Here is a 15198-nt window from a genome sequence, read left to right as displayed (position 1 = left end):
TAGCATATGTTTTTTAATGGAGTGCAAGAGTTATCCATAATTTTCCAGAAAGATCCAGCAATATGTTGGCCACCTAAAAATGGGGACTGCAGCACAGCGAAGCATGCAAATGAACACTCTGGGCAGAGTATCTGGCAGGCTCAGTTTTGTGTTTACAAGAAAAGATGAGCCAAGAAAGAAGTAGTTCCTTCAAGTTGTTTGCACTGACCTGCTACATAACCTTCTGCATATTCTTCTTCCTAGAAAAACAGTTAACTCGGTTTGTTTTACTTTACAGGGTCAAAATGCACCCTTTGGGTAACTTCCCTTTCAAACTCTCTGGTCTAATGAGGTCACATTTTTCCAGTCCTGAGAGTTAAACTAGACTGACAATATTCTCGTGTTCTTCCTTGTATGATTTTACTAGCAGTTTAAATGGAGGAAGTGGATTTGCTAAGCACAGGGAGGGCTGCTCTCTAGCAAGCAGTCAGATGCTGTTCATCTGAAATGTAACCAAATAGGTCATTTCCCTATGAGCTCAACACGTGTATCTATTTATCTAAAACCTTACAAGATGTAACAAACCCAGAAGTTAATATGGAGAAAGAGAATTATTTGCACAGCTCCTCACAGATAATGCCATTAGTCTTAAAATGAAATAAAAAAATGTAATTTGAGGTACTAATTAGTTATCTTTATTTGCTAATTGATGAACACTACAAACTTTTACAGCTTGTTTTGTTTTCTTTTTAATGCCAGTCTTCCTTCCCACATGCAACAGAAAATTATTTTTCCCTTTTTCAAATGCAATTACGGTATATTGAACAAAGATAGATTTATCTGTCTATATATGCTGTTTTTCATTGGAAGATCTTTTAATGCCTTTTTCAGGTTATTTTAATGTCTTTTGACATATGTAACACCAGGAAGAACATGTCTGTTCTCAAAACAAGGGGTATGTATATTCATATAGTGAAATAATTGCAGTGAGAGTGGGGACAGTTTGACAGCGGCGGTGAAAGCAGTAGCATGAATCTAAGAATCTATACAAATTTGTTGAGGACCTTGAGTGCCATTTCAGATCGCTACTGAAGTTTGGGATGTTTCAAATCTCCTGCTATAGACATCATTTGTATTGAAAGTATTTGTGGATTCACCCTGTCACAATTGGATCTACAACTGAAAATCAGATATGCTCTAAAATACTTTATGAAATAAAGATGCAATAACTTTTTTCTGCTTGTAACATTCACTATTTTGTTAACTTCCAACTCTGAAGGTACATATATAAGATTTGACAACCATGACTAACATTAAGAAGGACTACTAAGGGGTTAGGTATCAACATCATCATTCTGACTGATAAAATCCAACAGCTTAAACCACAATGTCGGGTATTTTAAAGAGCTGAAGCTATTGACAGAAAACCTCAAGATCCCTCTTGAAAGTCTGACGGCACCAAGACAGATAAAATAGTGTTATTGCTCTGCCCAATTCCCAACTAAATCGAACATTCCCTGAAGATATGGACATTATAACAAGGCCTTCCCGTTCTCTTCATCTTTCCCCCCCAAATGTCAACCCACTAGCGCACATTAGTCTGGGGTTTGATCCAGTAGCAATATAACCACATGTGGAGAATCCAGCTGAGGTCTCTGGTCCACGGGTCCGCAATGTTTGAATTACAGAACATGCCGCTGCTTTTAGAGACAGATTATCACTTGATGTTTGTACCACAGTAATGCCTGGAGGCTCAAAAACAAATCAGATCAGACCTTTCCTGGTGCACTGTGGGGGACAGGCTGTAACAGCCCTTGGATCAAAGCCCACTGAAGTGCAGCCTGTCACCTACCAAGGGTGACCATATTTCAGCAAGGTGGGAGACCGCCCCCCCAGCAGTCCTTTTGAGACTCCCCGTTACAGAGTCCAGCACTGCCGTCAAACCAAACTCTCCTCTTGAGGCATCAAGAGTTTGACAACCATAAACATTAGATAGTCTGAATCTTGTATCATTCTTTCCAGGTTAGATGCCACTGGAAGGAACTAGAGCTGAGGAGGAGTGGTGGCCCTTGTCAGCTTGTACAGAACCCAGGAAGCACTGATGAGGTATCACGTGAAAAATACTTAAACAAAATAACTTTTTAAGACTACACACTTAAATCTGTAGATAAGTATCTAGCAATTTGGAGTGTGAATGTCACAGTCCTCAAGAAGAAGACATTCTGTTTCACACTCTCCACAAGAATGTGTCCCTGAATACTTCCCACTGCAACACAGCCTCAGAGCGCTCTGCTAATGAAACTTCCAATCCACGCTACAGTCCATTGATCAAGGACTTAGTTGCCATTCCTAGTTTTCTACTAAAAGAATGTCATTATTTTTAAAAAACCTATTAGTATCTAAACAGGACCTCAACGCAAGTAGATTTGCATTGGTACTTACCGCCCTTCAAATCTATGTTTTAAAAAATCAAATAATGCTTTTTGCATCATATCTGTTACCTGAAAGCAAACAAAAAAAAGATTAATAATTACATAGGAAATTCATAATATTTGTTGCTAATAATAATACGTAATAAAGTTGACAGTAAATCTTGTATCTGAAAAATAGGACTGGAATGTAAATTAAACTGAATTCTGATATGAAATAAAATACAACTAAGCAGCTATAGAGTAAAAACTGTCTAGATTTTTGTCCACGATATAAAGTATGTTATTCAGCTTAACTACCTTTGAACATTCAAATACAAACGAAGCACAATATTTTGGCAAAACAGAGCCATTCACAACAATCACTTACCTCATACCCCTTCAGAGAAGGTCCCACTAAAACTACTGGTCGCATAGAAGGCACTACATCGTAGGGAGGGATGTGCTCTGTCTGCAAAACAGGACAAGATTTCAGCATCGCAGCACCAGAGAAAATGTTACGCAGTACTTACAATATTAGGAACTCTGAATTTCCAGTGATGTCACCAACACAGAAATCATGGATTCATTAACTTTCCCCAAAAACTGGCAGTACAAGATAAGGATGTAACAGGTTCAGGGATTTCTTTTGAAAAGCTTTTCTTTGACTTTTGGTTTTCCTATTGCTTTCATATTTGCTCTAGATAGCTACAAAACTGTTCTGGAGACATTCACATGTCCCGCTTCATAATTCCTAACTGGTAAATTGAAAAGGTTATTCCCAGCAGTTAATGATTTTAAATGATTGACTCTGGAGCTGTGACATCTCTTTCCCACCAAAATTTTACGTAGGTAAATTATGAAAGAGAAAAATAAAACAAAAAGGGATGGGAAACGCGTAACACATCTCTTTATGTTCAGATCTGCCCACTGCTTGACACCACTGCAAATTCCCATGGGAGCACTCATAGTTGGACTTCCACATTTGCATCCACAATTCACTTGCAAATGAAATCAAAATAATGACTGATCAAGTTAGTATTTCTAGAAAATTTTCATAAACAGAGCTTGGGATAGCAATTCTTCCACTTTGGGAAGTTCCTGTCACCACCTAAGAATGGATTCTGTCAGTACGATATTCACCAAACTACTTACTGATATATCATGCACAATTTATAAAAAGTATTTTAAAATACAAAGATAAAAAGATTGTCTGTTTCCAAAGACTGCAAAAATGTTTATGTTGTTCTCAAAATAAAATATAAACAAATTAAACCTTTTTTTTTTTAATAAATGGCTATTCAATATATATCACCAAGAATTAGTCTTATCAGAAAGAGGTTTTTTGTTTCTAAGGGACAGTGTGGTTTAACTTTGTCTTGGGGAAAAAATGGTTGAAATCCAAACCCAGGATCATGTGGGTGATATGGAAACAGGTGCGCCAGATCTACTTTTCAAATGCCTACACAGTACAAATACATCAGTCAAGTTCACAGAATACAGTCATTGTTCATTGTTTCAGTACTCAATGTATCCCAAGGTGTTTCACAATAACATTAAAATAAGCATATACATTCTGAAACACAAAAACACAAAGACAGACATTAATACAGTGACAGCACAAAATGCTACACAAGCAGCAGTCTAAAGCAGTCTAAAACATGGAAAACATTTTTTTGAATGTTTTTCAACGTAATTTATCTTATTTTTTTGTTACCTGTAGCTTCACCAGATAATTAGTAACGTAAGAATGAATACCAGTGCCCAAGGCATCATGAGCATATGAAATGATTTTACACAGTGCAGAATCTGACTCAACACATTTCAAAGCAAAACCCTGCAATTATACTGTGCCAGTATCAAAATGCAGCCCCCCACTGTTCTTGCTAATATTACTAATAATCTGGTAAGCATAGTAGAGACAGATCCTAAGAAAGATTCATTACAGATGTGTAAGTGCTTACTGCATGAGTGTCCTGATGCAACAGATCTTTGTCTTAATGAGGGTGACTCAACCAAAGGTATTCATGTTAGAAGTTCACCAGCTATTTGAAAATCAGGGAAAGCACAGAAATTACCTTATTTGATGGAATATGGGGTATTTTTAAAATCTGTTGTGTCGAAATTTTTTTTCTCTAATCTTTACAGCTTGAAGTAATGAAGCTGTTAGCAGAAAATTTAGTAAAAGATATCTAGTGGAAGCATTAAAGTTCTCCAATTCAGCATTAGAGCTAATTTAGTGTCTTGTATTTTCTAAGGGACTGGCACTGAGCAGTACAGCTTCCACTTGTAGATTCATGTTCAGATATGAACTGGGAATAAAAACTAGCACAGTTTTGACCATATGGATTTTGCTCAGTGGTTTGACTATGTAGATTTGTTTGGGATGCCCATCCAGTATCTACTGCAAACGTCAGTATTACAAAACGCATTATAACCAGTAATGATTCTGATACGGAAAAAAAGAGCCATCACAGAATGAAAAGAGATGGAACCAGCCACCATCCAGGTCCAAGGGGTTCATCTAGAAGCTGCATCTTCGAAAGATGCTTATGCAGATAGCATCCAATACACGTCAATACATGTATTATCCTTCCTCAGCAATTATATTTGGTTATAAATATGATTAAGTAATTACTCAGAAGCAAGAAATTGCTGTTGATTTCCACTGTGGGCTGTGAATGACATGGTACTTAACAGACCCTAATGAAGCAAATTCTGGTGACTTTGGAAATGAGAAGAATCCAATATTCTTTAAAAGAGTTCAAGAATAAAAGAGAGAGACAAAAAAAGTTTTATTTGCTAAAGAGGACAGCATCCACAGCATGGGCAACAGTGTCCCTTGGCACTGCTTATAAGGACTGTAACAGTCTGTTTTTACCTGTAGATTTGAGTAGTTAAAAACAAATTGATACGAGCTATGAATAGTAAAGATTTAAAAACTAAAAAGTAGAAATGTGGTATTTCACTGCATAGTTTGGCTGCTAATGTCTTGATAACGTATTCCAGAAAAGATCCTAGAAACGTATTGCAGCTTGCTGTAACAGGATGCCAATTGCATAATTCTGTAGCTATCTGGGTTATCTATGGAGAGACATGGGCTCTCCAGGGAACCACCAGTACCATTTCCAATAGCTGAGATACTAAAAAAGTCTGACTGATGGATGGGAAGAACATTTGGCTGATAATTTATACATGACAACAGGAAAAACTCGGAGTAAACCGTCAAAACAAGTTTGCGGTTTTCCACTGGTCTTGTTCACCTTCAGATTTTGCACCTAGTGAATTATAAGTTTAAATACTGACTGAATTAAAAATACAATGGTACTGACTATTTGTTTCTAAGTACAATCTAAGTATCTGGTTCGATTCCAATAATGATTTCAACAGTCTGAGTTACAAGGAAAGAAAAACTTGAGAAAGATAGAGATAGAAAGAATAAGCATGCACTAGAGAGGTGCATTATATGGAGTTGTTAGAAATAAATTTTTCAGAAGGCCTTCTAAGTGTGTCTTCTTATTCCATCAAAAAGGATAACTACTGTACCAGAGTTTCACAGACGCACTGAACTTGGGACTGTTTGTATTCTTACACTCAATCTACTAACAGCTCGACACATTTGTTCCTTAATTCTAGAACAGCTGCATTGTTAATCTGGGGTAATAATGCTAATGATGCCAGTGGCAGGATAAACACAGGTAATGTCGATATAAACTTACCGATTTCTGCTTCTGCTTAGCTACAGCAGCATGGAAAAGAAACAAAGAACAACAAAGCATGCATGTTATTGGCTTGTCAAAGGACGCAGACAGTTAACAGGACTAGAAATGTGACGCAGTGCAGGTGAGCAGGTGGACAGATGGGAGCTTGGAAGTCGGTGTTACCTTCTTAAAGAAGGGCATTCTTTTCTCTTTGGAGTGGGGTGATGTTACACTGTTTGCACTGGGTTTGGGGGAGCGATGGTTTGCTGGAATATCATTTTCTTCTGCATCTAAGCCAGTGGCATCTATGTCTATAGCTATATACAGACAAACAATTCAGAATTATCAGATGACAGGGAAAGTAAAGATAGGTTAAAAAGGAAATAACAGGTGATGAAAAATAAAACTGTCCAGAGTAATAAATAAATAAAAAAAATTAAAAAATTAACCATGATTACAAAACACAGTAAAACAAAGGGAAAAATTTAAAGGTGCAGTACATTAGGATTAGAAGACAGAAGGCAATCTGTAACAGCTACTATAACATTTTCCCTGATCCCCTTTTACACAGCTACATCAGATATACATAGAAATATTCTTAAAAACTGAGCAATGGCCAAGTTCGTTCTTGTTACACCAGTCTAAATCCAAACTAGTTCACTGGAATAGGTAAGACTTTCACCAATGTAAACAACAGAACTTGGCCTACAACATTTGAATTATTTATAGCAATGAACACTAATTCAAAATGAGTATCATCAACTGAAATTTGAAATGTCACTAGTGTGTCTATAGGAAATTAAGAAACAGAAGAAAAATCACTTTTGAAGACAAAATCAGCCTGATGCTGGCACAATAATACCTACATTTATCTCAGGATGAACTACAATTGGCATTTTTAGCCATTTTAACTAAAAATGCCCAGTAGTCATAAGATACATTTATTAGAAATAATAAAAACAGACCTACTAATAGTGAAAACTAAAAAGAATGGGTAGCAGAAGAGAGGTAATTGATCCCAGCTTGTCTCAGCGTCCTGGGTCCTGTTGTAAAGAGTGGGGATGTAGGCAGGGCAAAATGGAAGTGAATACAATAAACCATTGCTGTTCAACCTCTACCCCAAAAGAATATAAAGCACACAGCATTTATACTATAAATATAAAATATTGACCATCTTTAGCAAGTAAGTAACAACAGTCTAAGGAAAAATCATCACGGACTTAGAAATAGATACTTTTTCAAAATGCAAAGCAATGTTATCCTGAATGCTGAGCCTGATGGATACCTGCTAACTACATCTGAAACAAAACAAAACAAATCCAAACAAACAGCTTTCTTATTTACAATGCTAAATCCTGATCTTAAGTAGTGTATTAAATTTGTCTTCAGAAAGGAATTACATACACAAAAGCGATCCACAAACATGCTGTACAACATCACCCTTGTGCGTAAAGACCTTACCCACCTCTTGACACACTCGAAACACATTCTTATCTTGCCGTGCCATTATGTGGAACTGAATCTAACTCTTAATAGATCTGTAAGTAGTATTGTTTGCATTTAATTTATCCAAACCCATAATTAATCATTGCAAACTATTATGAAACCACCTTAGTCACCTGCTTTCAGCTGCTTGATGAGTGGGACATCAACTAATACAGCTACTAAATTATGCAACAAAGAAAAAACTCTGCGAAGCCTACATGCAGCTACTGATTTAAGAGACACTCGGGACAGTGATCGCTCCTGTTTGAGTAAAGTATATTTTCCCATTTGAATTATCCACAGATCTAATGCCATGGTGCCTGACAATCCTTGAGGTACAGAACTGTGCCTTTGAGACTGCCCTTGCCAGGAAAGCCTGTGAGTCAATCCGCACCCTGTTTCTACACTCCTGCTCCTAAAAACAGCCACAGAAATCACATAACATTTTCTTCTAGCAACACTGTTCCTTCATCCTCTTCATAAGTATAAAAAGAACACATTATCTTTTCTTGAACACAGGCCAGAACAGATGCTATAAATCACTCATAATAAGGCATATTAAACTCCTTCAGTTCTATGTTCAACTACAATCGTCAGTAAAGAAAAATCAGGGTTGTTAAGTTTTTCCTGCAAAAAAGACATGCAGCATTTGATAAGCTAGACATCAATATCGCCTTTATTCATTCTCAGTCTTCACACTATGTAGCATCTTCCGCAATAGTTCTTTTACTGTTAACTATCTTTAGTTCATTGGGTTTTTTTCAAAGTCATTGTCACCATTATCCTCATCCTGTTTTGTGGCCCATGAAGACTGTATGGATTGATTACTATATCAGTATAATACTGATTAGTTAAATGGCTATGAACCTCCTTTTCATTTATTTTTCACTGGTTCTTCATCTTGTTTGTTTTTTTGTTTTGTTTTGTGGCACTAGTTTATATCGAAAAAAAAATCCCTGACTCAAAGGCAAAAAACAAAGTTAACTTATTCAGTTAAAATCTCTTCAACTCATTAAATAGTTTATGTATTTGTGATTTATTATACTTTCAAAAAAAAGAGGCCTGGAATAATAATTGAACTGTACTTCAAAGTCACTTGAGTTCTTGCGTTAGTCACAAACTATGCCTCTTTCACCCTTCTTGGGATGTTTTAACAGAGGCAAAAACAGCCTGCAGACCCAAAATCTTTGAATCACACAATAAGCTAATGTGTACTATTCACAAATATTCTCCAAATCTTCAATGTAACTGAATAAACTTTACCAGATTTCCTTCTTTCTCCAGAAAACCATGTTTCTGAAAACTACCGTCTGAAGAAACATTTCAGTGCAACTGAACTCACAGGATGGCTAGCAGTCAGTCAGCTGGTGACCCAAGTATGCTATCTGTGCTCTTACCCTCTAAGGTCTGTGCAACATTCTAGAACTTTGATATGTTTTGATCTCCAAGTATTTTCAGTATACAAAAGAATATTATAGCATTTCGGATGCTCTAACTATAAAATTACAACATAGGTCCATGGACACTTTTACCGCAAAAATGCAGTGGTTGAAAAAGTGGGCCTTAACAGTAAATATGATGATTTAAAGCCATCGTTAATTAAAAGACTAAGGTGTGCTCTACAGACTTGCGATGGACACATATTAGTAAACAAAAAATATATTTTAAAAAAAGAGAGAGTGGTAGGGAACTTAAGTGGAATTTTGATAAAAAAACTGCAATTGTAATAAAGTTTGTTGTTGCAAACAAATTCCTGGTTTCACAAGAAAGACAGATCTATTTTTCAATTAATTTAATCAAATGAAGCTACTGTCATAACTTGATTGAATTCCTCTGTCTCTCCCTTAATGTCCAAGTAAATACTTTAAAATCTTCAGGTTCATTTTAAGATGCTGGCTTTTTAGACCAGGCTCCATATAAATGAATATGATTGGAAAATACACATCTCCGCCTCAGTAGACAAGGCACTAGCAACATTCATTAATATTTTCTGATTTTGGGTATTCAAAATGTACATTTTCTTTCTCAGGAAAAGATAATACATCCAGCAATGCAGCAGCTGAGTTTAGTGGGGTTTTTTTTCGGTAATTTCCTGCTAAGCTTTTCTCAAGAAGCTAATGCCAGTTTCCTCCACCAACTTGCCATGTGTTTGCTTCATACGTCTTGAATCCAACCTAACTCAGGTTAAATCTGTCTGTTGATGCTCTAAATACAAAACAGTATTTGTGAAAAATTTGTCACAAAACGCAAAAAATATCCAGTATGCTAGAATTACGTGAAGCACATCCTCATTATTAGAATTGTGAAACTAGAAGTTCCTGTTATGATAAAATAATGCCATTCTTGATGCTGCTGTACAAACCTCTTGTAAACTTTGGAAATTTTTATTCTTCTTGCTGCTTTTTCTCCTGTACCAGAAGGTATCTCTTGCTCAGCAAGAGCACTCAGACCAGAACAAACATCTATCCTATGCAACACAGTCTCATCATTTTATTATGTCTTTGCTACAAAACACCATGGCAAAAACAAAGTGGGAATTTTGTGGGTTGTTACCAGTCCTATCATTGCCTGAACCTGCTGGCATTGACTCCATTACTTCAAACTTACCCAAACCAGCCTTATAGGCTAACACAACCACCCAACCTTATACCTATGAAGTACAGGTAATAACACAAATAGGACTAAATGTATATAAATTTTAACAGATTAGGTGCATAAGTTTGTAAACTGAAGTGTTCATGACCTACTCACCAGATGATGGAGGCGTCGATTTTCTGGAACTAGGAACGATGTCACCCAAACTGGATGAAGAGTTTCCTCCTGATTTACTGGAGTAAAACAACAAATTAGTTTGAGGTTTCATAGCTTTCTTAGTATTTATTCTAGTTTATTTATTACCTGCCTTCTATATGAGCTGCTAGCTGAGAAACAAACAGTACTTCTGGTAGTGGTATAAAATATACATCTCACACAAAATGTATGTACATTTTGAGGACTGAGGAACTGCAGACATCAATCATGCTCCTTGTTCTGCTGTGCAACTTCATCATGCTGCATATGCTCTCTCTACCTCATGATCCTAATGCAATCCCATTATTAATACGGCTATTGAGATATAATTATTAATATTTCCACTCATTACCAAGACTAATTTTTAAGCCAGTGAGCATATCTGTTTCCTTTAACAGAAGAGTTACTGATAGCTCTCTAATGAAAATGATAGTGTGTTTGCCTAACATATTTTCATTTTAATTAAAAATTCTTTTGCAGTCTCAATACAGGGTAGAACTTAGGGGAAAAAAAAGTCTCTCAAAGATAAATTAGTCTAGGGTTTTTTCAAGGCTTTGTGAAAACCTATCCAAGTTGTGAAAATGAAACAATATTTTTAGTCATTTTGCTTCAGTTACCATAACGAGAAAAGCATTTGAAAAGAATGTAAGAAAGGCTATTTCACTCTTCAGATAATTCATGTGATAGTACTAGTTTCCAATTTCTCCATCTTAAAACATTAACAAGCACTAAATAAACGCATTTGTGGTGCAGGACTGTGTTATCTCCAGCAAGAAGTTCTGTAGAATCAAAGCCTTTACAATTTGGAAAGGGACCGAATCACGGGGTCAGATTTGGCTGTATCGGCTGCGTCACAAGAGTAATAAGGAACCTGATGTCCTCCTGTGCTGAGGACAGCACGCTCCTAGGAAAGGCATTTCACAGCTGGCGAATGCGGCCAAGCACTGTGGTATCCTGGCCGCCTCCTAGCGCAGACAGGCTCTCCAAACACTGCTGCCCTTCCTGTAGAAGTAGGAAAGCCTTCCTGGTTTCCCAAATGTTTCCCAGCAATTTTTTCAATTCCAGGTCCAGCTCACTCAGACACAGTGGAAGTATTTGTTTTCTGCATAACCAAAGGGAAGAAAGTGGCATTTGCTTCCACATGTATTGATGTTTACTGGAAAACTACTTTACTAAGACTTCTACAGTAAAGATGACATTATTCCCATCTTGCAATATTGTTCAATACATTTAGATACTGAATCTTTATTTTTATGTAAAAACTGGTTTCAGCTTACAAATAAATACATCTTAACGTTTTCTGTAATTTCTAAAATGAGCTTTGAAAGTGTTTAGAAATTTCAAGATCATGAAAATGAGTAACAAATGCTAAACAATTTAGGGAGATCAAATTTTAAGTAAAAAATTGTGCTTGCACATAGTAAATGTACTAACTGCCACGTATATTTGCAAATATTTTATGAAAATAAAATGGAATAATAGACATTGTAGGCCACCACAGACCACCAATCTAAATATCTACTTTCTCTCTCAGATGGCAATGACATTAATTATACAAATAAATACTACTTCATTCATTCAAAATGTTTGTAGCTGCCAATTAAAATAATGAAACAGAATTATAGCATGCACAGCATTAAATTCCAAGTTGTGTTGCAATCAGTGCTACTATTTTTAATGATTTATTATTACCTGGAGTAGAATTTTCCTTGTTTTGCCTTTTGTTCGTGCTGCAGCCTCATGTTTTCTAGTTTGACTGGGCTTGGTATGAATCCTATTTCACAGCCTTCTTTTACCAACCGTCCTATCCACCAGTCATTATTAAATTTCTACAGATTTAAAAAAAAAAAAAAAAAAAGTCATGTACTAAGAAATTACTGTATTTGGGATCATTTTGTTATTATTTTTAATTGGGAGCTAAACCATTTTCTGTAATTCTTCCCTGCAGTTAATCACTGTACTATGTTATTATGTCAATGAAGAATTGTGTTAATATTCTGAAATACATTAAAATAATTATATCTTCCAAATTATTAAAATGCTACAGTACTTAAGCAGAAACCTTCCTTCACAGGCTTCATGATTCTCCCTGGCTGTTATTTCCACCCATTTCACCATCTTTATTTTTTCTGCTTCAGAGTCTTTTCCCCTCATACATGAGAGCTGCTTTTGTTCTTCCTTGATGTTTCTCCTTGGTGGACACCAGAGACTTTTTCTGATCTCCTCCTACCCACTGCTACAATTTTTGCAGCTCAGTAATAATCTCTCTTTTTTTATTCCATTATATTCAGTTCTCTATTTAAAATACAAAAGACTACTTCTCAAACTCCCCCTCTTCTGTGAAGTTACTAAAATCTGCTGAAATATGACTACATTCCACTGCTTGTATATGCTCCACTGCATACAGCTCATACATCCTGCATCTTAAACATACTATGATAGATCCACAAGGACTGGGTATCTTTGGATAACTCAAAAAACCTTACAATTATATAAATGCACAAGATAGTCTGATTAACTGAATTTCAGCTACATGAAATACAAGATAATGACTACTCTAATAATATTTATTCATACACACACAGGGGGATTAGTTTGTTTTGCAGAGGTCTGTAGAGCAGAACTATTTGCTTTTTCCTTTATTATTTATTCATCAGTTTTGGATGAGAATAGGTCACTGTTACATACGGCCCCACATGCCACACTGTAGGAGTTCAATGGGAATAACTACCATCAAATCTGAATTTTGGATAATTTGGATTATTTATGAAACTAAGAGAAGATCTGAATGGGAAAAGAAGTTGCCTTCTTCAATCTGAAGCTATGAATGTAGATATTACAGTGCATGTTTAATTATTTAATAAGTACTTTTACCAAGTGTAAAGTTAGGAGTAAAACATGTAAAATGTGTGGGCTCCTATGAAAAGGAATTAATTTCACCAAGAATACAACACTGGTGGATCAACGATACACAACCCAAACTGCAGTATTATCTTTCATTTTGGCTACTGTAGAAATGTGATGCTTGAAACTAAGATATTTACATAACAAAAAATAAACATTAAAATACACGCACTTTTAAGCTCATAATATAAGGGGATCTATAACATTCCTCCAACGGGATGTCTTTACGAGTAAGAATACCAACATTTAATAGGGAGCTAATCTGGAATAGCAGTTTCTCAAAGCTGTATTAGACTGAAACATAATATTAAAATCATAGCCTTTCATTGCAAAATGCTACCTAAAGATATGCATGTGCATTTAAAATATGTTGTAGGATAATATAGGTGGAGGAAGACTATAGCAAAAGAGCCAATGAACGTTGCCATTATATGGATCTGCTCTATGGTATACATGAAGTCTGCAGTAGTAGTATCATTAACTTGGTAAAAAGAAGAGACAGGTAATTAAAAAATACCACTAAAATAAAATCTGAACAACCACTACATTTTTATGCTGTCGCACAGTACAACAGAGTACTATGCACCAACACTAACTTTACTATAATTAATAGAAAAGCTAAATCCATGGGAATTTTTTCTTCATACAAAAATAAAAGCATGTGGAATTCACTCCTGCAAACTCTCTAAGCTAAACACTGTCTGAAAAGGAGGATAAGGTACTTTTAGTAAATATTACCACATATAATACTTTCTAATTTTAAAAAGCAACAGTGGAAATCTTGGTAGTGAGGTGTCCAGCTCTCAAGGTGCTGGCTGGGGTGAGTGATTCTCTGTCATTCACCTGTGCTTGGAGTGCCAAGGGAAACACAAATACGAATTTAACGCAAAGCAGACTTATGGCCATACATTAAAGCCTCAAAATATTAAAGAGTAACTATGATGCAGTGCACATTGCTTCATGCAGGAATACTTCGTCTTTATATGTACTGAGTTTTAATGAATATAACCTAATAATGAAAATAAATTTCTTTCATACTTAATCACTGCAGTAGTTTCCAGCATTGCTTATGTATATTTTGAACTGCAGTTTTTCTTGTTTGAGCCCTCTCAGTAGCACAAATTGGAGAACACCCCTTGCAGTCAACAGGAGGACAGCATTGACCCAATATGGCATTACTATGCAGGTAGAAGTTCTTGGAAACTAACTTCGATTTCTTTGTTTCTAGCAACCAGTGTAGGTATAAAATACAAAAGCAACACTGCACTTTATAGTCAAACATGTTTTTTTACTTCTCATCTGCATAAACAATTGAAGTTTGAACATTTCAGTTCCCCCAGCATTAACTACAGGAATGACCAAAATTACTGAAGGAGCAATATCTGGTGGGATACAGGGCCCTGGAGAGCGATGGAAGCTGGAGGGGGAGGATGCGGCTGTGCAGGGAAGGGCCTCTGCTCGGGGCACCCTCCTGATGAGGTTCCACCTGCCCAGACGCAGGACCAGAGAGCCCAAGCCCAACCCTGACTCCTTGTGGGTCCCTTCCCACCTCTCCATCACAGCAGCATGCCTGGCCCAGGCACAGGGTCCCTTCCACAGCCCAGTTCTGGCCTAGCACCGCTAGACAGTCAAATTTCCTTAACTGCTTAGAGAAAAACAGGTATTTTTAAAGGCAATTAGCACAGAGTGTCTTTTACATTACACATGACCCTGCAAGAACTTTTTAATCTATTTTTCCATTCCTCAGTGCTACACGCAGCCACAGAATACATAACAGCTCAGCTGAGCTAAGCTTCGTTTCAAGGCATTTCTGAAGATCCAGAAAAGTTCAGGAAACTTTTTCTCCCATGCATATTTACATCTGAGTCTAAGTTGTGCTGTGAGCAAAAAAAAAGCATAAATTATAACAGAAAATCTGCTAAGACTGTGTT

General features: G+C 36.3%; 1 protein-coding gene across 10 annotated transcripts in view; it reads right to left on the bottom strand.

Moving 5' to 3' along the window:
• Positions 1-15198, bottom strand: part of CACNB2 (calcium voltage-gated channel auxiliary subunit beta 2) — a 270312-nt gene that overhangs the window by 29336 nt on the left and 225778 nt on the right. For 7 of the 10 annotated variants that reach the window (XM_075419476.1, XM_075419477.1, XM_075419478.1 and 4 more), the window contains 5 exons: positions 12056-12192; positions 10325-10401; positions 6272-6405; positions 2779-2859; positions 2422-2480 (listed from right to left, as the gene is read on the bottom strand). In XM_075419476.1, coding sequence (XP_075275591.1) covers positions 2422-2480; positions 2779-2859; positions 6272-6405; positions 10325-10401; positions 12056-12192 — 488 coding nt within the window. Of the gene's footprint in view, positions 1-2421; positions 2481-2778; positions 2860-6106; positions 6127-6271; positions 6406-10324; positions 10402-12055; positions 12193-15198 lie in introns of all 10 variants that reach the window. The other 3 variants (XM_075419479.1, XM_075419480.1, XM_009937910.2) reach the window with 1 other exon arrangement.

Source organism: Opisthocomus hoazin, chromosome 4 (genome assembly GCF_030867145.1).
Source record: "Opisthocomus hoazin isolate bOpiHoa1 chromosome 4, bOpiHoa1.hap1, whole genome shotgun sequence".
In the NCBI taxonomy this organism is placed as follows: Eukaryota; Metazoa; Chordata; class Aves; order Opisthocomiformes; family Opisthocomidae; genus Opisthocomus; species Opisthocomus hoazin.
The sequence above is the reverse complement of the archived record's forward strand: the minus strand, read 5'-3'. Positions and strand labels throughout refer to the sequence as shown.